This window comes from Symphalangus syndactylus, chromosome 5 (genome assembly GCF_028878055.3).
Source record: "Symphalangus syndactylus isolate Jambi chromosome 5, NHGRI_mSymSyn1-v2.1_pri, whole genome shotgun sequence".
NCBI classification, from domain to species: Eukaryota; Metazoa; Chordata; class Mammalia; order Primates; family Hylobatidae; genus Symphalangus; species Symphalangus syndactylus.
In genome coordinates this window covers 127,684,627-127,710,517 of record NC_072427.2, presented here as the reverse complement: position 1 = coordinate 127,710,517, position 25,891 = coordinate 127,684,627, and the positions used below count along the sequence as shown (strand labels likewise).

At 46.6% G+C, this 25,891-nt stretch overlaps 1 protein-coding gene across 1 annotated transcript in view; it reads left to right on the top strand.

Moving 5' to 3' along the window:
* The window catches only part of SORD (sorbitol dehydrogenase), a 40,669-nt gene extending 15,014 nt beyond the window's left edge, over positions 1-25,655 (top strand). The window contains exons 2-9 of the mRNA XM_055278966.2: positions 1,603-1,636; positions 4,439-4,603; positions 12,345-12,504; positions 16,539-16,657; positions 19,410-19,475; positions 20,077-20,252; positions 23,148-23,269; positions 24,182-25,655. Of these exons, the coding sequence (XP_055134941.2) occupies positions 1,603-1,636; positions 4,439-4,603; positions 12,345-12,504; positions 16,539-16,657; positions 19,410-19,475; positions 20,077-20,252; positions 23,148-23,269; positions 24,182-24,347 (1,008 nt within the window). The 3' untranslated portion in view covers positions 24,348-25,655. The remainder of the gene's footprint in view (positions 1-1,602; positions 1,637-4,438; positions 4,604-12,344; positions 12,505-16,538; positions 16,658-19,409; positions 19,476-20,076; positions 20,253-23,147; positions 23,270-24,181) is intronic.
* The last annotated feature ends 236 nt before the right edge of the window (positions 25,656-25,891 follow it).

The following is a 25,891-nucleotide window of genomic DNA, read 5'->3' as shown; positions in this document are numbered from 1 at the left end:
TAGATAGGCCCTTTTGGAAGGAGGTAAGCGTTGAACAGTGCCCCCTCCCAGAGCTTTCTTCATGGGGCCCAGCTCTGACATTCTCATCACTTGTTTGGCAGCTCTTTGCACCACCCCTGAAGGAGAAAAGACATATTCCACCTTGGGCCTACAGTAGGGTACCGTGGAAGCAGGCTTCATCCACTCTCTGGTAGCATGACCTTGACCAAGTTATTTAACTTCCCAGCTTCGAGTTTCTCGTTTCCAAACTAAGTGCTATGGTGAGGATAGAGTCCAGCCTACTGTCTGGCACATGGCAGGTGCTGTGGACATTTCCATCTCTCTCTCTTCTTTTTTTTTTTGAGACGGAATCTCACCCTGTCACCCAGGCTGGAGTGCAGTGGCACAATCTTGGCTCACTGCTACCTCCATCTCCCGGGTTCAAGCAATTCTCCTGCGTCAGCCTGCTGAGTAGCTGAGACTACAGGCAGGTGCCACCATGCCCGGCTAATTTTTGTGTTTTTGGTAGAGATGAGTGTCACCATGTTGGCCAGGCTGGTCTCAAACTCCTGACCTCAAGTGATCCACCTGCATCAGCCTCCCAAAGTGCTGGGATTACAGGCATGAGCCACTGCGCCTGGGTGCATCTCTTTTCTTGATTACCTTCAAAGAATAAAATGAACACTTGGATTTTCCCACTCAGTGGCCTTCCTTGTCACTAGGACTTTCCTAGCCCATTGACAATGAGGAAAGAAGGCTTAGTAAACAACACTACTACAACTACTGCTGCTGCTGCTACTACTACTAGCTGTGAACACCAGAATAGCTCAGATTGCTTTTGAACCTGTGAGAGGGGCCAAAATGCAGGTCTTACGTGTTCCCAAGGGGCCCCTAAAATGCCATATGGGAAGTTTAGGAAAAGAGGACCGGGTATCAGTCTTCGTGCTGATGTAAAGGAAAGAGGTTGGCAGCACAGACAATTTCTCCTACCTGTCTAGAGGGAAACATCCTCACGTGCAACTGTCGGAAACGCCTGCAACCTTTCCCTGGAGGAGTTTGTCAGACCAAACAAATCTGTATCTAAGAACATGTTTTTCCAGGAAGGCAGGATCTGATATGGATGGCAGATCTAGAGACCCAAAGATCCCTTCTGCCTAGAGTTACCTGGACTGTGCTTTTTCCTTAGTCCTGGCGAAGTTGCACCAGTGGGTGGGATGAGGTCAGCAATTAGAGTCAGCTCTTCCTCAGTTAGGATTGTGCCTTCGGCTTGTAGGCTGTTTCCCAGGGAGGGAACCCAGCATCAGAACTTTATCTCACCCTGTGACATGTCACTAGAGACAACAAGTGTGGTCCTCTGTATGCTCTGTGAGTATGCTGGGCATGCTGCTGTTGGGTCCGTCACTGTGTGATGCAGAAAAGTGATGGAGGGCTAGGCAGGTGTGTGCAGCGTGCCATTTAGCGTATCCCCTCAGGCATGCACCCAGGAGCAGTGTGATCTGAGCTTGTGTTAATTCTAAGAAGAAATAAACTAATGATGAAACTCTAATTGTTTCTAACAGAAAATGTTCATAAGGTAAAGTTATTATGCATGCTAAATGATTTTTTAAATTTTGTTTCTTTTAGGAGAACTATCCTATCCCTGAACCAGGCCCAAATGGTAAGTTCTTGGGAAACATGACTTATATTTTGTTATTTCCTGTTGTTTCCTTTGGAGTCACATGTATATTGTTCCCTTACCTCTCTTTTCCTACTGTTTATTACTTTCGCGTCCATTAAAAAATCTATGCTTTTGTTAGGCTGAGAACAGAGTCTACTGTCCACAGCATGACTTGGTGGGAAGTTTATCTTGGCTGCTACATGAAATAAAAAGAATAGTGATAGAATCAGAAAAATTACCGCACCAGACCGCTGACTTGTCCCAAAGAGTTTTTGATGTGAAGTATATGGACCAATGACAGAATTCTTCCTCTTTTGACCTAATGACAGTGTACTCTCTCTACCAGAAGCTGCTGTTGGAGTGGCCAAGTGTCCTAACCCTAACCCAAACTTTGAAAAGGAGTGAGTCTACAGAACTTAATCTTTAACAAAGGGAGCATCATGCCAGCTTTCCCCACTCCCCAGGAAGGCCAGTCACCGAAGTGTGGGGCAGCCCAGGACCTACTGTCCAGTGGGGGTGCGAGGGGCTGCATGAGGCCCTGTCCCCTGCCCTAATCAACCAAGCACAGAAAGTGAGTGAGCACACTGGGGCAGGGTTTCCAGCACCTTTACTCCACTCCTTCCAGGCCTCTCACTTGCTAAGCCTGTGGGGCTTAGCTGACATGCTGACACCCAAGGTGGAATCTGCAACTTCCAGCTTTGGGTTTCTCATGTACAAACTGAGTGCTATGGTGAGGATAAAGTCCAGCTCACTGTCTGCACATGTGGCAGGTGCTATGAACATTTCCATCTCTTTTTTTCTGTTGGCTTGGGCAGATCCGTGCTGACAGCTTTCTAATCCCTCCCATCCCTGGAATTCCACTTTGTCATAATCATGCAGGACCCTGAAGTGAGGCTGGGGGCAATGGGCAGAGTGTCTGTAGATACTCACCCTCCCCCTCTCACACCTAGACAGTCAGGTCGCCTTTCTGCCCTTGAGGAGTTGGGGGTGTCCTTTCCCACTTTGTCCTACCTCACGCCAGAACCGCAGCTTCTGGGTGAACATCAGATCGAAGGCAGCTTTCCTGGTAGATCCAGAGCTTTGCTACTGAAAGGTCAGTTGGGTTATCAACTTGTAAGTGGTAAGAATACAGACTAGACAGAATACAGCCATTCTATGGGTGCTGAGTAAGTATTGCATAGTTAGGGTTCAAGGATTTTCACCAAGATACCATGTTCAGAGAAGTGAAAGAATTACCTCACTGTGTCCTGAAAAGTTGACTGTTCATTCCAGAAGTGGCCAAATGAGGGCTGTCTTGGACCCAGAGTACAAGCTTGGCTCCTGGTACAGCTTTTCTCCCTGAAGCAGCATTCTGCTCGCACTCTCGTCTCTTGCTCCACTTGCATTTGAAGGGAAAAGAGTGCATTTCAGCGAGTGTTCTAGCAAGTCAAATCTAATCTCTCGCTACCAATTGCTACTTCAAGAGAGGAAATTCTGAGATGATTTTCCTAACTCAAATGACTTCCCTGCATTTGACCTGAGAATTCACCCTGCCATTTCTTACTCTCTTCACTAAAACTAAGGAGGAAGAAAGTTCTGAAGCGCCACCCCTGGTAGTCTGTGGCAAGTGCAGTGCATAGCAGAGATGTGGGTCTCTGTCTTTCTAAGGCAGAGTGTTTTCAGGGAGGTATTCATAACCATCATCTCAGTCAGAGACGATGGCACTTATTGGTACTTATTCCACCAAAGGGGCTCAGTACCATCATTATTTTAAACTTAGAAAACTGGCCAGGCGCAGTGGCTCATGCCTGTAATCCCAGCACTTTGGGAGGCTGAGGCGGGTGGATCACCTGAGGTCATGAGTTCGAGACCAGCCTGGACAACATGGCGAAACCCTGTCTCTAGTAAAAATACAAAAATTAGCTGGGCGTGGTGGCACATACCTGTAATCCCAGCTACTCGGGAGGCTGAGGCAGGAGAATTGGTTGAACCCGGGAGGTGGAGATTGCGGTGAGCCGAGATCCTGCCCTTGCACTCCAGTCTGGGTGACAGAGGGAGACTCTGTCTAAAAATAAATAAATAAATAAATAAATAAATAATAAATAAAGGAAAGAAAACAATAGGCATGAAGAACTCAACTTGATAGTTCACAAAATGTTGCCAAGCTGAGATTCTACCAGACCTTTTCTCATAAATAGATACGAATCACACATAGCATATTAATTGTCTGGAAAGTTATCTTTTGGAAAATAGTTTGTTCTCTTAAGTGGTTGGTACATTTCATCCTACTAATGATATCTTGTTTACCCAGTGTATTGGTCAGTGTTGTCCAGAGAAGCAAAACCACTAAGATATATGTGTGTGTATGTATGTGTATGTGCACAAAGTTCAGGCTGGAAATTCAGGTAAGAGTTGATGTTGCAGTCTTGAGGAGAATTCCTTCTCCTTCAGGAAACCTCAGTCTTTGCTTTTAAGACCTTCAAACTGATTGGATGAGGCTCACCCACATTGTGGAGGGTAGTCTACTTTACTCAAAGTCTATTGGTTTAAAAGTTAACCATGCCCAACACGTATCTTCAAACAACCAGGCACTATAGCCTAGCCAAGTGGACACATAAAATTAGCCATCACATGTGGAAGCCTGTTTGCCTTGCGAGACTTAATCAGGGTTTCTATGGAGCTTGTTTTCCTCTATGGCCTAAATTGTGTACCTGGCCTAGTAACCCAGCCCTCTCCCCTGGGCAGAGGGAAATCACCAGGTCACCTCAGAGTGATAGGGGTTCTTCCCTCTCTCACTGTTTTTTTCTTCCTTTCTTTTGTCAGAGGTGTTGCTGAGGATGCATTCTGTTGGAATCTGTGGCTCAGATGTCCACTACTGGGAGGATGGTCGAATTGGGAATTTTATTGTGAAAAAGCCCATGGTGCTGGGACATGAAGCTTCGGGAACAGTCGAAAAAGTGGGATCGTTGGTAAAGCACCTAAAACCAGGTCAGCAAGGTCCTTCGACTTATGTGTTCATTCAACACAAATATGTGTGCATGCTTTCTTTGGGCCAGGCCCTCTGTTAAGCTCTGGGTACAGCAGGGAACAAGACAATCTTGGTCCATACTCACATGGATCTTACCTTACACAAGAAAAGAGGGACCTGGAGCAGACAGATAGCTACTCAGTCACAATGTGTTAAGGGCAGTAGAGGAGAATGCAGGGTGTGATTAGTGTATTTTACCCAGACCCTTGGTTCATTTGAGGACGGGACAATTAATCCAACATCCGGAGCCAAGTAAGAAATAAGCCAGGTAAAGGGCTGGAGAAAACATTTGAGGCACAGGAACGCAAACTACCTTTACATGCTGTGAACCACGGCCTTGGATATAATGTTTGATTTTTATTAGATGGCTGGGAAACCACCATTATTCCTCCTAGATTTGCTTAATTCATTTTCCCAGAGGGAGGAATTCTCAGCTGTGGCAGCCTGTGTTGTTCCCTGATACCGTGAATTAAATCCAAGTTGTCTTGGCATAGTTAGCTGTTGGCTTTAACCTTCCTTTACTGATGAGGCTGCTGTGCAGCCTGGAAATAAGGTCACATTATTTGGGGGAAGGTGGAGGTTAACAGGAGGCCCCATCCTGTGTTAGTTATAAAGTTCTCTGAGCCCAACCACATGGAGAGGGATTGACCAGCTGTGAAGAAGTCAGGCATGTGTCTTGTTTAGGGATGTTAAATCATTCATCATTAGCGGAAGTCAAGAAGGTTCCTGTAGTGTTATGAGGTTATTTCATAGTGGAATGTTTATAGCTTCCAACAGCCACTGATGATCGGTTCTCACGTATGGGACAAAGTCTCTGACTATAAATTATAACAAAGAGTGGGGTTCTCTAAATGTAAATTATAACAAGGGTTTAGTCAGTTGCCTACAATGAGCTCAGTCTTATGCCATGAGCCTTGAGGGATATAGAAAAATGAGCAGATATGATCCCTAGATGCTTAGATCTATATGGAAACACTAGATGTCAGGCCCTTTATAAATACCAGCAATTAGACAGCAAGCCCACAGGGTACAATTAGGTGTGGGAAAGAATAGGCTTTAGGAGTTCAAAGGGCATTTGTTGTGGGCAGAGTTGGTTAAACAGTTCATGGAGGAGATAGGTCTTTGAGCTAGACATCTAACAGTAGTAACATTAATAAGAAGGTGGCTACTATTTATTGATTTGCTACGTTAGTCTCCATGTTAAACACTTAGATGTACAGTTCTTTCTTTCTTTCTTTCTTTCTTTCTTTCTTTCTTTCTTTCTTTCCTTTCTTTCTTTCTTTTTTTTTTTAGATGGAGTCTTGCTGTGTCACCCAGGCTGGAGTGCAGTGGTGCGATCTTGCCTTGCTGCAACCTCCACTTCCTGGTTCAAGTGATTCCCATGCCTCAGCCTCCCGAGTAGCTGGGATTATAGACATGCACCACCACATCTGGCTAATTTTTGTATTTTTGGTAGAGACAGGGCTTCACCATATTGGCCAGGCTGGTCTTGAACTCCTGACCTCAAGTGATCTGCCCACCTTGGCCTCCCAAAGTGCTGTAATTACGAGCCTGAGCCACTGCGCCTGGGCTATTTATTTCATTCTTGAAACAACTCTATGAGATAGGCATTATTATCTTCATTAATTGAAGAAGAAATTGAAGCCTGGTTATTGCCCAGGGTCACTCACTAGTTCGTCTCAGAGCTGGGATATCCCCCCTGGTCTTTTGGACTCTAGAGCAAGTGCTCAGAACCACTGGGCTACCCAGCATCTTCATACTTGAGAAAGGTTTTATATTTGAGTTATTGAAGAGGTCAGAGCTAATATTCTAGTTCAGAGGAAGTGAACAGGCTGGGTGCGGTGGCTCATGCCTGTAATCCCAGCACTTTGGGAAGCTGCGGTGGGCAGGTCACTTGAGGTCAGGGGTTTGAGACCTGCCTGGCCAATATGGTAAAACTCTGTCTAAAAATAAAAAAATTAGCTAGACATGGTGGCACGCACCTGTAATCCCAGCTACTTGGGAGGCTGAAGCAGGAGAATTGCCTGAACCCAGGAGGCGGAGGTTGCAGTGAGCTGAGACTGTGCCACTGCATGCCAGCTTTCCAGCCTTGGTGAGACAGAGCGAGACTCCATCTCAAAAAAAAAAAAAAAAATAGGACGCGAACAATAAAATTATAGATGTGAGAGTAACACATCTGGGTGTAGATAAATCTGTGCTGCTCAGAGCAGAGGTTTTGTGTTGGGGAGTTACTGGAGATGATAAACATGCATAATCTTTATAAAAGTCCCCCTTTAAAAAGCACTTGGCTGGGCATGGTGGCTTACACCTGTAATCTCAGCACTTTGGGAGGCCGAGGCAGAAAAATTGCTTGAGCTCAGGAGTTTGAGACCAGCATGAGCAACAGAGGGAAACCCTATCTCTACAAAAAATAAAATTAGCTGGGTGTGGTAGTGTGCACCTGTAGTTCCAGCTACTCAGGAGGCCGAGACAGAAGGATCACTTAAGCCCAGGAGGTTGAGGTTGCAGTGAGCCATGATTGCACCGTTGCACTCCAGCTTGGGTGACAAAGCAAGACTCTATCTTAAATAAATAAATAAATAAATAGAATTTAAAAAGCACTGTAAAACTGTGAAATGTCATGTTATCATAATATAATCATAATTAGAAGGTAAAACTGAATAATATGAAAACTCCACCTGATTATGGAGGATTTTGAAGGCTAGGTGGAAGAATTCATCCTTAATGGCATAGGCCTAATTTGCAGAAAGTTCACTGGACAGGAGAGAAAGCAGAGGCAGTCAGAGGAGGTAGAAGGAAGAGACAAATATAAACATTTTTTTTTTTTTGAGACGAAGTCTCACTCTGTTGTCCAGGCTGGAGTGTAGTGGTGCCATCTCAGCTCACTGCAACCTCTGCCTCCCAGGTTCAAGTGATTCTTGTGCCTCAGTCCCCTGAGTAGCTGGGATAACAGGCACACACCACCACGCCTGGCTAATTTTTGATAGAGACTGGGTTTCAGTATGTTTGCCAAGCTGGTCTCAAACTCCTGACCTCAGGTGATCAGCCCTCCTGGGCCTCCCAGAGTGCTGGGATTACATAGGCATAAACCACCATGCCCAGCTAAATATAGACATATTTTGGTGGTCATAAGGATTTCTGTGGGTCCTTTTCTTTTCTTAGGATACAAAATTTGGATTTAAAGTTTTCATATGTTAACTTTGACTTGAAATTCTAATCAACTAATCTAGAAAGAAAACCACAACTCATTGAATATTTCCTAATGTTCATTTACAGAATTTAAACATATAAGTCAGCCGGGTGCAGTAGCTCACGCCTGTAATCCTAGCACTTTAGGAGGCCGATGCAGGCGGATCACTTGAGGTCAGGAGTTCGAGATCAGCCTGGCCAACATGGTGAAACCCCATCTCTACTAAAAATACAAAAATTAGCCAGATGTCGTGGTGTGCATCTGCAATCCCAGCTATTCAGGAGGCTGAGGCAGGAGAATTTCTTGAACCTGGGAGGTGGAGGTTGCAGTGAGCTGAGATCATGCCACTGCACTCCAGCCTGGGTGACAGAGCAAGACTCTGTCTCAAACAAACAAACAAACAAACAAACAAACAAACAAACGTACATATAAGTCAATAACTCTAAGCCATGGAAGCATTCCTATTTTTTTTAAGACTAGTCAAGTGCAGTAGTGAGAAGCGGGGAAAGAGTAGAACAAGGAGTATTATCTGTAACTGACTATGGACAATCAATTAAGATGATGCACTACCTTCAGACCAGCCTTCACCACCTATTTTAATGAGCACTAACTATGTACCAGGACTCTACAGTATTCTGTGAGTACTTTCAACACAAAAAGACTTAGGAAAAATAGCTTATCATGTCCCTGCTGAATAAAGGCCAGACCTTCCATGGCCTCAGTAGGCCTCACCAGGTTCCTAACATCCTCTTCAGGCTCCAGAGGGCCCAAACACTAGTACAGAGGTGAGCGGACAGTCAAATCTCCACAGCTTATCACTGTGTGACCACCCGACCTTCTGTTTCCTCATCGCTAAAGCAGAGATAACACCATCTTGTTGGTTTATGGTGAGGGAAGGGAGATTTTGTGATGTGCCTTTCCTGGTACCTGGCACACAATGGGCATTTGGTAAATGGCAGGACTGGATCCCCCATTATTAGTCAACTCTATTCTGTGTAGTAGGTTTAAGCGCCCCTTCCCAGTGGAGTTTGTCCATCAGACTTTTCCTGAATAACCAGGTACTGAGGCAGGATAAGGCCTGTGGGTCCTTTCCTGGGCTCCTGCCACATGGCTTCCTGCCTCACTGGCGTTCAGCCGTGTTGGTCTCCAGCTTATTCTTGGCTGCTAGAGAGATTTCTGCTGTTCCCTGTGGAGTTAGTGCCTAAGCTCAGGCAGGAGGGTCTGCCAGGGTTTCTAGTCTGGTCTCTGATTAGCTGGTATGGGTCACTCCCCAAATTCAGACAGAGTTTAAATCCAATTGTAACTTTGATGTGTAGCAGCAATACCTGTGATATTAAAATCCCCTGTAAGTCTGCTTTCTGTTTTCTGCCAACATGGAGGCCATTGCTGTATTGACAGTGTATTTGGAGTTCCCCTACACAGGGCTGGGTACCTGCATGAAGATGAACCATCTAAACCATCCCAAAACCTCAGGATGACCATTTGTCCTCAATTACTCCTACCTCTCTCCCTTTCCTTTACAACAGAAAAGTGCTACTGTCTTTAACCAACTGCTTTTACTTGTCACATTCCAGGGGAAATTTTTGCCAGTAAGTAATGCCCTTCTAGATACTAATGACATTTGTGTTCCATGGTTTGTTTCCCCCCAATCCACAAATTCTATGTTTAGCAATAAAAATTTGTCTAGCACAACACTAGACACTATGAAAAAATAATTATGGAGCAGAAGACTGACTAATCCTGAGGCATTCCCATCCTTGATGAGGAGGCAAGATAGTCATGAAAAACAACTAGGGGTGGATGTGGTGGCTTACACCTGTAATCCCAGCACTTTGGGAGGCCAAGGCAGGAGGATTGTTTGAGCTCAGGAGTTTGAGACCAACCTGGGCAACATGGAAAAACCCTGTCTCTGCAAAAACAAAAACAAAAATCAGCCAGGCATGGTGGCATGCACCTATAGTCCCAGCTACTTGTAAAGCAGTCTAGGGTCAATATAGCAATCTCACTGTCTGAGGTGTTATCCAGAGTTCTTTGTCTCATGACCAGGAAAATTAAGGAGTGTAGACACCAAGGGTGAGGTTGCAGTGAAAGTTTAATAAGTGAAAGAGGAAAGCTCTCAGCAGCAGAGCGGGGGACCTGAATGAGGGTTGTTGTTTTACAGTTAAATACGAAGGTTTTTATAAGAAACTTCCCTTATCTGTGTAGGTGCTGTGTAACTTACCTTATCTGTGTAGCTACCTGTGTAGCTTCCCTTATTTGTGCAGCTGTGAGCATGTCTTAGGCAAGCCCAGGGTGCAGCTTCTCTTGCCTGAGCAACTGCAGGCATGTTTTAGGCAAGCCCCCACCCCAGCCCATGCAAGTTCTCATGGAAGCCACTGTGTACATGCCCAAAAAGGGGAGGAAACTTTTTCCTGGGAGTCCACTGATTACACAGAGAACCAGGCATTTCTATGTTGGACCTCACTCCCTTATCTGTGTCTGTAGCTTGAGTTTTCCAAGCTGTTCTTTATATGCCTGCAGCTTTTTTCCAGACTGCTCTTCTGTTTGAAAGAATTTCATCAAGGGCCTGCCCTAACTGTCCACCTGTTTTTTTTTCTTTGTCCTTCCTCACTTGGGAGGCTGAGGCAGGAGGATCACCTGAACTTGGGGAGGTCAAGGCTGCAGTGAGCTGTGATTGCACCACTGGACTCCAGCCTGGGTGACAGAGTGAGATCCTGTCTCAAAAAATAAACAAACAAAAAAACCAAAGAAATATACACAAAAAAACCCCAAAAAACCAGCAATGAGAAAACTGGAAACAACCAGGTTTTTTCCATCAATAAGAGAATGGCGATACTGACTGTGGTATACTCTTACACTAGGCAAGCACAGGGTGCAACTGCTCTTGCCTGAGCTACTACAGGAACGCTATTCAGCCATGAAAAGGAACAAACTGTCATTTGTTTTTGAGACAGTCTTGCTCTGTCACCCAGGTGGGAATGCAGTGGTATGATCATGTCTCTCTGCAGCCTCAACCTCCTGGGCTCAAGTGATTCTCCCGCCTCAGCCTCCCAAGTAGCTGGGACCACAGGCACACACCACCATGCTCAGCTAATTAAAAAAAAATTTTTTTTGTAAAGATGAGGTCCTTCTATGTTGCCCAGGTTGGTCTTGAACTCCTGGGCTCAAGCGATCCTCCTGCCTTGACCTCCCAAAATGCTGGGATTATGAGATTATAGGCATGAGCCACCACACCTGGCCAGACAGTTCATACCACAACAACCCAGATCAATCTGAAAAGCATTAAGCTAACTGAAAGAAGAAAGATACGAAAGAGTATCTACTGTATGATCCCATTTTTGTGATGTGCTAGAACAGGCAATACTAATCTGTGGTACAAAAAAAAGTCAAAACATTGGTGTCCTCTGGGGATGGGGCTGGGGATTGAATGGGAACAGATACAGAGGAATAAGATTTCTGAGGTAGTGGTAGTGTTCTGTATCTTAAAAGGAGTTTGCATTCCTAGGTGATACCTTTAAAAAAGAACCGTAAACAAATACTGAACCCTAGTTAATGATATGCAGGCTGAAGCATTTAAGGGTGAAGTATACTGATGTCTGCAGCGTGCTTTGAAATGCATCGGAAAAGAAGATAGATTGATGGAAGGAGACAGAGATGAGATGGAGGGGTAGATGTATAGACATGTGATAAAGTGAACATAGCTAGATGTTCCTTGAAGAATGTAGGAGGAGGGTATCCAGGTGTTTGCTATACAATTCTTTGAATTTTGCTGTGTGTTTGAAATTCTTCATAAAAAAGATAGAAAAAAAAAAACAATTAGAGAGCAGTTCTCAGGCTGGGTTTCCAAGCAGGTGTTGTGAGGCATAGAGTAGAAATATAATAGAGCTAGCTGTTCAGAAGCCTCAAGTATTACTCTCCACTGTACGAGGCTTCTGCAGGTCATTGGCCTTTGCAGTTCTACTACCAGGAATCAGGTGACTCCTAATTATTGTCTAAAAACGACCAGACTGGACATAAAACATGCTGTAATTATAGCTCTTGTCTTTGTAAAGGCTTTGCTCCCTATCTTCCAAACAGATGAAGAAAAAATGCCTGCAAACTCCATGTATTAGCTACCCCTTTTCCAGCAGTGTGAGATGGGAACTATACTTGGCTTGCCTTAGCTGGGAAGTGGCTGTGGAGATAGAGGGGTGGCTTGGCTTGTTGCAGGAGTTGGAAAAAGGGCAGGCCACACTGGACTGTGGAGGAGGGGGCTGGTCCTTTTCCCCCAGAGTGCATCTGTGCTTCATCCCGAGTTTCCTTACTTGCCTAGGACACCCTGGGTCCCCAGGGAGGAGGGTGGCTCATTAAGCTAGATTCTCTCATCTGGCATCTGCCCGTGAGCATGCAAGCCTTCATAACATCTCTGCTTCTGCTGTTTTCAAAGGTTGGAAAACAAAGAACCAGACCAAAGACGAGGCAGACTCTGCTCCCCTCTTCGGACATGGTGCCATCTTTGTTTTCCTCTCCAGGTGATCGTGTTGCAATCGAGCCTGGTGTTCCCCGAGAAAATGATGAATTCTGCAAGACTGGCCGATACAATCTGTCGCCTTCCATCTTCTTCTGTGCCACACCCCCTGATGACGGGAACCTCTGCCGGTTCTACAAGCACAATGCAGCCTTTTGTTACAAGTTAGTGTCCACATTCCCACTGGGTCACCTGGGACCTCTTTCCCTTCATTAGCTTGGTGCTGTCTCCTGTGGTTATTTCTTTATTCTTTCAGCTCATAATTCCAAACATGAGGCATCGCCTGGGCAGGCTACTCTTCTTGGTGGCATTGAGAGAGTGTAGCCTCCCTAGGAATAAGACTGACTCACAGTGGTTGGTTTTAGTCTTTCAGTTTCAGTTTCCCTTACTTAGAGCAACAATAGAAAATTATTGCTGAAATCGCTCACCCTCTGCAGACATCCTGGAGGGAATTCCTGTGGTTCACCCTCTGTTATTAGTTTCCACTGCAACCACCAGAAAGGTCATAACAACAATGACCTCGGCCAGGTGTGGTGGCTCACGCCTGTAATCCCTGCACTTTGGGAGGCCGAGGAGGGTGGATCACGAGATCAGGAGATCGAGACCTTCCTGGCTAACACAGTGAAACCCCATCTCTACTAAAAAAATACAAAAAATTAGCCGGGCCTGGTGGCGGGCGCCTGTAGTCGCAGCTACTTGGGAGGCTGAGGCAGGAGAATGGTGTGAACCTGGGAGGTGGAGGTTGCAGTGAGCCGAGATCCCGCCAATGCACTCCAGCCTGGGTGACAGAGCGAGACTCTGTCTCGAAAAGAAAAACAACAACAATGACCTCGACAATAACAACAACACACCATGACAGCAACAGCTGACATTTCCTGAGGTGCCGTGGTGTGCTGCCAGGGCTTGAGCTCTGGGACCCTGGATCTACTCCCTCCCGGCAAGTGATTTTGGAGAAATGATTTAACTTTTCTCCGCTTCAGTTTCATTTAATCGCCAAAATATTAAATAAGGTGATGCATGAAGAGTCATAATTATTATTACTATGTGCCTGCCCTTGTGCTAGTAAGTGGTTTGCATGCTTTAATTTATTTAATCTCCACAAGAATAATGGTGAGGTGGGCACCGTTATTGGGTTAACCAAGGCAGAAGGAAGCTCATTGACTTGGGCACAGAGCAGAACCAAGAGTCAAACTGGGGTCTCTGTGAGTCTCAAGCTCCTGCCCTGTGCCCACTCCCTTACCCTACTCCAATTCTCACCCCTGAAATTGTGAAGTTGAGTCTGGAGGAAGCAAAGTGCTTCTCTTTCTGCACGGCCCCTCCTGGCCCCAGCCATGGAGCTCTAGGGTGCCAAAGTGCCACTTTCCCCCTGACCGAACCCGGATGCATTCTTCTCCCACCGCAGCCTGGCCCCAGTGATGGTTTTCAACCAGGATGGGGCTTGTCTGATGGAGGCCAGGTGCCAGTCACAGGAGCAGTCTGACAGATCTGAGTTTTTCTAGGGCCCACTGGGAGCCTTGAGAGGAGTCACAGGCCAGAGACCTTGTGATGGGTTTAAGTCAACACCTGAATCTGCTCTAGCAGTAAGCAGGTTACGTGTGCAGAGTACACCTTTCAGCAAGTGGTCCCTGAATGAGCCCATCTTTCTGGGGCCCTTTCCAAGTCAAGACACCAAACAAAAGTTTCATGGAAGGCAGAAGAGCATAGTGGTGAAGCCCACTGGTCTCTGCCAATTACAACTGTGTGACCTTGGGCAAGTCACTTAAATTTTGTAACCTCGATATCCTCGCCTGTAAAATAGAGATAGTAATGGTACCTCCCTCACAGAATTACTGATGAGATCCAATGAGAAAAGCATATCAAGTCTCCAGCATGAGGTCTGGCACATAGTAAGTGCTCAGTAAATGGTACCAAGCTATGCCATAGTCATGGCCTAGTGGTGTGGCGATGGAGGTGCAGGAGTAGGCCTGAAAGAGAGCCTTGTGCTGGTGGTTTATAGGGAATGATGGGGCTCTGGTTGGCAGTGGCAGTGGGGGTGCTGAGGAAGGTCTCTGGGGAGTCCCACAGCCCCTGCCTTTCTTCTCCTCCCAGGGTGCTTTCTCCTGTGTCCCCAGTTCTTCCCTAGACCCAAGCCCTCCTCTCTGATGTCTTTTTAGGATTCCCATACTACCACAGCCTCTTTATTTTTGTACTTATTTTCTTTCTATTTTCCTGCTTCTTCCTTGGCTTCTTGATCATGTTACCCGATTTGGACTGTTCCCTGAACCCCATTGTAAAAACTACCAAGTTGCCTCATCACTCTCTGGTGTTTATAAAGTCATGAAAGTTTGGGGCTGGGAAGAAACTTGGAGTCTTCTCATCCTCGTTCTCCATCAACCCCCACTGGACAAGATTGGGGAGGGTGGAGTCAGTGGTTTTCCCAAGGTCAGTGGCAGCAGGGCTGGCCTCCAGGACTCCTTGTGCACGCTTCTGCCTCCACACCAGGTGGCTTTCCATCACAGTTGGCTGTGTTGGGTACAGGTGGATGAGGTAACATCTGCTTAATCAGTAGAATATTCTTCCTGATAACAATCTTCCCTCATCACCTTCCCCAGTCCCATCTCTCCTTGATGTAGTTTCCACGCAGGCCACCCTCTGCATAGAGCCCTTACGAGTTCCTCAGGAGGCCCAGATGTGGAAGGGCAGGCGTGTCTAGGAGCCTGTGGAGTCCCTGAGAGAGTTTAGGAATCTTCACTATTTCATTTTAAACTTTTTCCTATTATATAGAAGGCATACTTCTAGGGAGAGTAGAAGGAGTGTGACCGCAGTCAGAGCAGGAGAGTGGATTGGAGTAGGGGAAGTGATGGGAAAGAAGCCGAGGGGAAGGGATAAGGGGGTGGTGGGTGGCAGCTGGGCCTCCATTGGCCTGGTGAGTAGTTCTGTCAAGGATCAGGGACAGTGACAGGAGGACTCTGAGTTATTCTGTTGAAGATCAGAGACAGTGTTGAAAGGATCATGGGGATGAGCACATGGTTTGGCTGCCACATTTATTTCTTTTTGGAACTTGAGGGTTTTCCTGTTCCTGTGTGTGGAGATTTGGGGTGCTGGGTAAATCCTGGGCAGTGAGGAACTAGCAGAAATTGGATATTAATATTAGCTCCACAGCTGCTCATACCAGGATGGAGCTGATATGGGACAGGCAGAGGATGAATCAGGACACCTTGGTTAAGTCTGGCCTTCATTCCCTAGCTTCATAACCTTGGCAATTCTCTTAATGTCAGTGAGTTTCAGTTTCCTCTTCTGTAAACTAAAGGTTTTCTAAAAAAAGCCTGCTCTACCTGCCTAACGTGGTTATCATGAGGATTAAATGAGATAATGGATGAGCATGCTTCCTAATCTGTATAGCTTTATGCAAATATTTGCTGTCATCCTCAGCAGTATTATTGATAGGGTCAAGATGCCAGTGGAAGTGAAAACCTAGAACCCAGAGTGAAGGTGACACAGCATTTAATCAGCTATGTGGAACAGGTCCTTTTTTCTTCTTAACTGATCCTGGGTGAGCAGGGCAGCCGCTGTCCTCAGATGTGGTTATTCTGGAATGTATAATATGGGGGGCGACTATCAGAGTGATGCCCATTGCGAAATCACTGTTCTGCAAAACTGGTGATAGTCAGGATTGTTTGCTAAAGTGAAACTAAAAAGGCTGTAAGTTTGAAAAGCAGATGAGATGCTGGAACGTGGCAATGTTAACTCCTTGTTAAATAAACTTTTCATTTATTAATGATAACCACCATACCGTAGCTTGGATAGCACATTAAAGAAAACATAATGTGTTCATTTCACTGAATTGATTTCTCCAAAGAAAACCAAGTTGCCTTCAGATGGGGACATTGTGGCATGGGTTCTGTGATGAGAACATATCTGGCTTCTAATTTGAACCCTTTGGGCCCCTCACTAGCTTTGGACCGTTGGGGCAAGTCATTTAACCCACCACGCCTGTTTCCTCATCTATAAAATGGGAATGATAGTACCTACCACAGAACTATTCCGGGATTTACATGGGTTAATGTATATAAATTGCTTAGCACATTGCTCTGCACATAAATAAATGCTCAGTAAATGTTAGCTATAGTCATTATTACAGTGACGTTGGGCATATATAATACTATTGTTAGCACTGTAGTTAACTCAGAGGATCTCTGTGTGTCGATTGACTCCTCAGGCTTCCTGACAATGTCACCTTTGAGGAAGGCGCCCTGATTGAGCCACTTTCTGTGGGGATCCATGCCTGCAGGAGAGGCGGAGTTACCCTGGGACACAAGGTCCTTGTGTGTGGAGCTGGTAAGAAACAGAAGCCACCCTGTTGCGGCTTCATTGACTGGGAATGTGGGGACCTCTCTGCCCATCTCATTCCCCCTCCAAGGCTTGAGATTTGTTCTAGAATCCTTCTGGGTAAGGGAGGATTGCAGTGTCCCATTCCCTCAGTGACTAGCACTTTGCTAAACAAGTGAGTATCTGCAGACATGATATCAACTAGGGTTATATGTCCTAGGCAACATAGCCCTTTCGTTCATTTAAAGAATGAATTGGCTGGGCATGGTGGCTCCTGCCTATAATCCCAGCACTTTGGGAGACCAAAGCCGGTGGATCACTTGAGCCCAGGAGCTTGAGACCAGTCTGGGCAACATGGTGAAACCCCATCTCTACAAAAAAATACAAAAATTAGCAGGTGTGGTAGTGTGTGTCTGTAGTTCCAGCTACTCAGAAGGCTGAGGGGGGAGGATCACTTAAGCCTGAGAGGTCAAGGGTGCAGTGAGCCATGATTGTGCCACTGAACTCCAGTCTGGGTGACAGAACAAGACCCTGTCTCAAAAAAAACAAGACCCCATCTCAAAACAAACAAACAAAAAGAATGAATCTGGGCCAGGCACAGTGTCTCATGCCTATAATCCCAGCACTTTGGAAGGCTGAGGCGGGTGGATCACTTGAGGCCGAAAGTTCAAGACCAGCCTGGCCAACATGATGAAACCTCATCTTTACTAAAAATACAAAGATTAGCTGGGCGTGGTGGTGCACCCCCTGTAGTCCCAGCTACTTGGGAGGCTGAGACAGGAGAATCACTTGAACCTGGGAAGCAGAGGTTGCAGGGGGCCAAGATTGTGCCACTGCACTCCAGCCTGGGCGACAGAGTGAGATTCTGTCTCAAAAAAAAAAAAAAAAAAAAAAGGGAATTAATCTGGTGATTATTTTTGAACGCTTGATGGGAAACTAGGAAATTTTTCTTGTTTTTTTTTTTTTTGAGAGGGGCTGGAGTACAGCAGTGCGATCTTGGCTCACTGCAACCTCCAACTTAGAGAAATATTTTTGATAGTAAAGGGAGGGGCAACTCTTGGAACTTTCGAATTATACCAGCAAAGTGATAGCCTAGTCCCATCTATGAATAAGGTAGACCCTACTCCCAGCCAGTGGGAGGAGTGAGCAGTGGTCTGCTCCCACACCACTGGGAGCCAGCAGTCTGCCTGCAGTAGGGTTGTAGCTAGCTGCCTTCTCTCATCCCCTGTTTCCAGCCATCTGGAACAGGCCCTAGCAGCCTTAGACCAAATCATTCTGGCGACCCAGACACTACACTCACACTCCTTGTGGGTGTGATCTGGTGTTCCTCATACTTGTTTGTGATTTTCTTTGGCTGGCAAAATAAGTGATCACAGGGCTTCCTAAGAGGGGTGATGGATGTAGAATAGACTTGCCACAATGGGCTAGCAGACTGCGGGACTCAGGTGACAGATTCTTGTACAAATCTGCATGGATCCAGTACCTTTTTACCATAGAAAAGGAAAATAAGTCACACATACCATACACATGCATGCCTTGCCCCCAACACACACACACACAGAAATTCACCTGCAGTCCCATCACTGATTAGCCCAAGAGAACAACTATTAATATTTGGGTATAGAATCTTTTAGTTAGTTAGTTTTTTTCTGAGACCATGCTAAATACGCTTCGTTTACCTACTCTTTTTTAAAAATCAGGCTGGGCATGGTGGCTCATGCCTGTAATCCTAGCACTTTGGGAGGCTAAGGCAGTCGGATCACCTGAAGTCAGGAGTTTGAGACCAGCCTGGCCAACATGGTGAAACCCTGTCTCTACTAAAAATACAAAAATTAGCCAGGCGTGGTGGCGGTCACCTGTAATCTCCACTACTTAGGAGGCTGAGGTGAGAGAATTGCTTGAACCCGGGAGGCAGAGGTTGCAGTGAGCTCGTTGCACCACTGCACTCCAGCCTAGGTGACAGAGCAAGCCTGTCTCAAAAAAAAATACTGTGAACATTTTTCCATGTCAATAGATAAAGAGTTATGGTGTAATTTTTAGTAGCCATGTAGTTTTTTAATCATGCTTTGTTGGACATTTCAGGTATTATTTTTCAGTGTTTTGTTTTCTGAGGGAGCTCACAAAATTGTTCTCGGGGGTGTGTACAAAAAGTAAATCCCCTCTGATTTTTATATTAAAACCATGGTGTCACATAGCATGCAGATACTATGGGGAAGCAGGTGTCTCAGGCAAATCCTTGGATACCTGAGTATCCTGGGGCTATCTGGGCAGGTGGGCCAACCCAGGAAGCCAGCTCACTTAAGAACCCTCTCCAGGTGGTCCTCAGAGGGCACCTAAAAGGAATATGTCTCTCTCTAGGGGAGGTGTGATGGGTTCTCATGAAGGTAGGGACAAAGAAAGAACAGGAAAACAAGTCCAGACCTTCTGAGATTTCTTATTTTCTGAGTAAGTTTGTGTTTCCTTGAATCCTGTGGTTCTTTGAGATTATCTCCACTAGTGCCCAGGAGTAAGTGGGAAATTTTTAGCTCTGAGGTTTGAGAGGATTAAATAGAACCCAGCACTAGGAGCGTATTTTATGTAGAGAATAATTCTTCATAGATTCATTCACTTCTGCATTCAACAAACAGCCACTAAGGTCTTATCCTGCCAGGCACTGGGATAGATGCTAGAGACACACAAAAGATATGGTTCCTGTCCATGGCCTGGACAAGTGGGAGAGATGTTTAATATTTCACAATCTTCCATCTTTTGCTTTGTTTAGGGCCAATCGGGGTGGTCACTTTGCTCGTGGCCAAGGCAATGGGAGCAGCTCAAGTAGTGGTGACTGGTAAGACTTTGTTCTTTATCAGTCTCCTTGACTGGGAAATAGCTGGGCCTACTGTATGTGTATGTGTGAGGAGAGGTTATCTGTGACAGTGTGGAGGGGGTGAGTGTGTAGTGTCATATGGATTGTGGAGATATAGAAGAGTGAGTGTGTGTTTTGTGTTAGGAGAAGCTATCAGAGACAGAGAGTGTGTGTGTGTGTGTGTATAGCTGTGTGGTGGGTATAGGGGTGTATGAGGGTGTAGAGCAGGGGTGTCCAATCTTTTGGCTTCCTTGGGCCACATTGGAAGAATTGTCTTGGGCCCCACATAAAATACACTAATACTAACAATAGCTGATGAGCTTAAAAAAAATTTCTTTTAATCTCATAATATTTTAAGAGAGTTTGTGGATTTGTGTTGGGCCATATTCAAAGCCATCCTGGGCTGCATGTGGGCTGTGGGTTGGACAAGCTTGGTGTGAAGAGTATGTGTGTTGGGCTCAACACCACCACCCATTGCACGAGAGCTTTGTTGCCATCAGATCTTACACCTCCATTTTCTTTTCTTCCTAATGAGTCATCAGATTTCTCTGTTTGAAAGAATATTTTTTTTTTTAACCTTCAGATCTGTCTGCTACCCGATTGTCCAAAGCCAAGGAGATTGGGGCTGATTTAGTCTTCCAGATCTCCAAGGAGAGCCCTCAGGAAATCGCCAGGAAAGTAGAAGATCTGCTGGGGTGCAAGCCGGAAGTCACCATCGAGTGCACGGGGGCAGAGGCCTCCATCCAGGCGGGCATCTACGTGAGTGGGCTGAGGGTAGCTTTGGGGAATCAGCGTAGGAGAGTGAAGGAGGCAGAAGTAGGGAGTCAAGCTTCTTTACCAGCTTGCTGTGTGAGCCCCAAGCCAAACTTACTCATCTTTTGCTATCTCTGTTTTCTTATCTCTAGTGTGGAGACTGTACTTGAACTTGCATTGGGCCATCTGAGGTTCACACAAGATAACAGCTATACATGGGCCTTGAAAAATGTTAAGGACACACACTTTGGGGACGCGGTTGGCTTCATGATCATATCTGTGTTGTTAAAAGTGCAGTAGTTTTGGTAAAAAGATCAAGAAGACAAACAGGGAACCATGCCTTAATTGTATGTGGGAAATCTCTGTCTTATTTTATTGAGGAAAACTGCAGTCTTTTAGTCACTGATATAAAGTGACAGTCATTCAGTTAGTCATGAAGGTGAGGTGATTTTCCAGGTTCACAGCTGACTACTGCTTGTTTTGTCTCCCAGACCTAGGAACAGATAAGCTGCCAATGCCTGACTCGCCCCTCAGCGACCCACCAGCCACTTATGGGAAGTTGGAAGTGGTGGGAGGGAGTGGCATTGACAGATCAAAGTATGAGGAAATGAAGGGAAGAGAATAACTTCCAGGTTCCGAGCCCTACTGTATGCCAGGTTCTCGGTGTACTTTATAAACATGAGGCCTAATCTGCACAATAGCCCTGAAAATCAGTTACCGTTTTATGCTGAGGGATGTGTGGTTTGTTTGATGCAAGCCGAGTCAGGCCCAGGCCCAGCCCTGCCAGGCCCCAGTGCCTGAGTTGGCCTGCTGCTTAGGAGAGGAAGGGAAGGAGGGCACAAACAACCATGCTAGGGTGGGGGGACAGGGCCAGGGCTGGAGAGGGTAGCAGGCAGCTGCCACCACAGGGGACTCCTGTCCCTGCCTCCCAGACAGTTTCCCCAGGGTAGCGTGGGCTTCCTCCTTCCTTCTGAGAGTCACAGCAGGAGGGCACTTTGCGTCACATGAGACATTCTAGGGAAGGCTGACCCACCAAGCTGAGTAGCAGAGCTGCCTAGACCTCCTCCTACTAAGTTGCCCAGTGGCCTTGGGAGCTGAGGAAGCAGTGGGGGAGAGGGAGGAGCGGGTGCCACCTTGGCACTGTCCTGAGTTTCAGCTGGAGTCGGCCAGCCCTCTGCTTCACTGTCATAGGCAGTGGTCACCATGTGGGAAGGGGCAAAAAGAAGCTGAAGCTCAGAGAGGAACAATGGGTCTGTGTGTGATTGATCTACCCATGGTATGTCTCGGGTACCTACCATGTGCCAGGCTTTGTGCTGGGCACTTTGAGGGCTAAGACATGAGTAAGTTGCATCTACTATCTTCAAGTCGTCGGCAGGTCAGTGACCTCCACCCCACGGAGAGGCAGTATGAGCTGGGGGACTTAAAGGACGTGGCTCTCCTTCCTCGTGTGCCCTGCCCTTAGAGCATTTGGAACAACTGGCATTTCCAGCTGTTGATGGTGGGGGCCTGGTTGCCAGGCTACCTGAGGCAGGCATGGAGGTGAATGTGACCCATGGGCCTCACCAGGCCTGAAGCAGTGTCTCTCCTGACGTCACTCATGACGGGTGCTGTAGAATGCTGTAGGCCACCCCGCCAATGAGCAGGCCAGGTGGCTGGACCAAATATGGACAAATCTGAGCACTGCCATCCTGCCAGGTTGTGACTGGATAGTGTTCGTGATGAGACGTGGCAGATGCCTTGGGGTAGAACTGAAGTCATATCCTTGGTGCAGATGCCATACCTACAGGACAGTGTCCAGGTGGTTCCAGCATTCCTTGACCCGGGGTCAGCAAACTGCTGGCATCTTGGCAGCTTGGGATGGCCAGTTGGGGTTCCTCCTCATCACTAGGTAGAGAGGAAGTGCTGATGAGGAAGTAGTTTCCCTAGAAAATGGGCTGAGAGGGCACACCCAGGGTCCCACAGCTCTGAAGCAGCAGCGCTGGGAGTCACTCTCACACCACTCAAACCCTGAGTTCACCTCTTGCTCACGGCACCGCGGGCCTCTCTCCATGGTGTATCCTTCATCTCAGAAGTGGAGGCTGTGATGTGTGCCTTTCTCGAGTTCCGCTGTTTAGCACCTAGAATGGTCCCAATAAATGCTTGCTGCTGACTATAATGAACACTCAGCATGATTGAATTGTCCATTGTTCTGTCTCTCACCGCACTGAGCACAGCCATCCCCAGAAAGCTCTGGAACAAGCACAGCACTCACAGGGAGTTCTGGGGAAATTTTCACGAGAAATTTCACTGCTGCCTGTGACCCACTCCAAGTGGGGAACTGATAAGGCAGATAAACATTCAAGGAAGACAAAACCCATTATGGCTCATACTGTTGAGGTAAACATCTCTGGAACAAAAAGGTTTCTAACTGCCAGCCTGCACGCACGTATGAAGCCTTTTTTAAGCCACAGGATACAAGTGGCCCATCTGTCTCATGTTTATAGTTTTCTCACCACCGGTGAGCTTAGAGGCCCGGTGGTTCCTTCCAGCTCTGATGAAAGTGCTGCTTGTGGAGGGGCGCTCTGGGGGAGGAACAGGTGCTTAGACTGTGGAGGTGGCTGAAGCCAATATTGGGTCCCGACTCTGTAAAGCTTTGGAAGACGTTCCCACTGTGCCTGGTTCTCCATGGGTTAAGTGTATTTCTTCAGAAGCTTTAAAGAAAACAGCGTTTACTCTGCCACTCAGTTAAGTTTGGTTGGCAGGTTGAGCAGTTCAGCAGTGTGCAAGAATCACATTCTCTGGAATTTTTGGATGCTCAGCTGATGCAACCAGAAGATACTCGTGTGATGACAATATGTTATTGTAAGTGCGAAGTCAGTATTTCTTGTCTTCTGAGCTTTCTTGCTTTTACCTCCTTTACAGGCCACTCACTCTGGTGGGACCCTGGTGCTTGTGGGGATGGGCTCTGAGATGACCACCGTACCCCTACTGCATGCAGCCATCCGGGAGGTGGATATCAAGGGCGTGTTTCGATACTGCAACACGTGAGTATGCTGTGGGTGAGCCGGGATGCCCAGCCTCCAGCAAGACCAGGGCAGGCCCCACTCAGCCTCCGGGCCCATGAGTCTCTGCCTGTTTGTTCATGGGGGGCACTCCCTGGCCACATTGATAGCTGTGTGATATACCAGGGATCCAAAGAGAGAACACTCACTCCCAGGTAAAGAATGGGAGGGACAGAAGGTTGGACGGAGGGAAGGAAGGAGGGGATTTTGAAGCATGCTCTTATTGAGTGTCTGCTGCTTATCCCCCCCAGGCCCCTTTTTCCCCCCCATTTCCTTAAGTTACCAGATCTCCATTTTCTCCCTTTAAAGGGAAGAAAGAGAGAAAGGAGGACAAAAGGAAGAAATCAAGTCCTGTGGCTTCCGTTCCTGAGCCCTAGGGCCCACCCTGGGGAGCGAAAGGGTCTTAGTTTGCCCCACCCATGTTCTGCAGCTCCACCCTCTCCCCTGCTGGGGCCCTCTGGCTGGGAACCCCCTCCCCAGCAGTGTCCCTTACTCCTGGCTTTAGGGGCTGTAACTCCATGCCCTCATCAGGGCGCCAGTTTTCCAGTAAGCTGAGCTGTTAGTGGGTGTGACTGGATTGTCCTGGGCTTCTCTGCCTTTTCCCAGTGGCATCCACCATATGCCTTGTACCTTCATGCCACAGGAATTCTAGGCTCCATGGCAGACATGGCAGAGTGAGTGGGTGGGTGAGGGGTGGGGACAATTGGAAATAGGCTCTGTACCCCTGAATCATAAGCCATAAGGTCCTTTCCTGGGCTGTTGGCCTGTAAAATTGGCTTTGCAGAACCACAGTGCTATCAATAAATACGGCCAAGCTGATCCAGTGCTTGGTAGTTTGGGGCACCTGGCTCTTTCCTCTTGAAGGCTGAATATAATGCTCTTGCTCTTTTACAGGTGGCCAGTGGCGATTTCGATGCTTGCGTCCAAGTCTGTGAACATAAAACCCCTTGTCACCCATAGGTTTCCTCTGGAGAAAGCTCTGGAGGCCTTTGAAACATTTAAAAAGGGATTGGGGTTGAAAATAATGCTCAAGTGTGACCCCAATGACCAGAATCCCTGATGTTAATTGGCTCTGCCCTCATCCCCACAGTCTCGGGATCTCAGGGCACAATGGCTGGACACGGGTGGGCTTTGATGCAGAACTTTCTCTTTTGAATGTTAAGAATAATTAATACAATTCATTGTGAACAGAAGTCCTTATGCAAAGGAATTGGTGTGCCTTAAAGATACAATCTGGGATAGTTTGGGGGAACTTGTAGCCAGAATGGCCTGTTCATGCTAAGCAAAGTTCAGCAAGTAGAGCAGAGTTTGGCAGGCAGGTGCCAGGAACTCCCGTTCTTCCTGGAGTGCCTTCACTGAGGAAGGAAATCTGGCCCTTGGGTTTCCTGGTTCCACTGCTACTGACCCGGAGGGGAATGAGGGCTGAGTTAGGAAAAGATAACTTCATGAAGACTTAACTGGCCCAGAAGCTGATTTTCATGAAAATCTGCCACTGAGGGTCTGGGATGAAGGCTTGTCAGCACTTTCAGTTTAGAGTGCAATGTTTCTAGAGACATATTGGCTGTTTGGTTTGATGATAAAAGGAGAATAAGAAAAGGCATCACTTTTCTGGATCCAGGATAATTTTAAAACCAATCAAATGAAAAAACAAACAAATGAAAAAGGAAATGTCGTGTGACGTTAAACCAGCTTGCATTCCCTTCATGTGGAAAAAGTAAGAGGACTTCTCAGCACTGTTTGAAGATTGCCTCTTCTTCAGCTCCTGAGAATTGTTATTTCACTTGCCAAGTGAAGGACCCCCCCCCCCCAACATGCCCCACCCCACCCCTAAGCACGGTCCCTTGTCACTAGGCAACCAGGAAACTGCTACCTGTGGACCTCACCAGAGACCAGGAGGGTTTGGTTAGCTCACATGACTTCCCCACCCCAGAAGATTAGCATCCCATACTAGGCTCATACTCAACTCAACGAGGCTCATACTCAACTGATGATTATTAGATAATTCTATTTCTTTCTGGTTATTATAAACAGAAAATCTTTCCTCTTCTCATTGCCAGTAAAGGCTCTTGGTATCTTTCTGTCGGAATGATTTCTATGAACTTGTCTTATTTTAATGGTGGGTTTTTTTCTGGTAAGATTTGGATCCAAATCGCATCGTGCCCACTTGTGACTTTGAGATTATTCATCAAGAGTGAGGATATAGTAGCCATGACATAGCTTGAGCTATAGCCTTTAATCCCTTACTTTGGCTGTGGGTGGAGGGTGAGTTTGAAGAGGTTCTGATTTTCTTGTAACCTGGGAAAGCCATGACCTTGTGCCCGAATCTTTCAGATTGCTTTGGGTAATAAATATTGTTGGTGGTATCTGACTCATGCTGCTGTTTATGGTCCTGTTTAGCGGGGAATGGACTTAGGTTACCCATTTCCCAGAGGAAAGGATCCCAGGATTTTTGAAGGTGACATATTTTCTGTACCAAATATAATTTCATTGACATGAATTTTCTCTAATCCTCACAGGAAGCCACATACACAATCATTTTGTAGATAAAGAAGCTATAAATGCCAGAGGAGACCTTAAGATTGTCTTAACACAACCCTTCAGTTA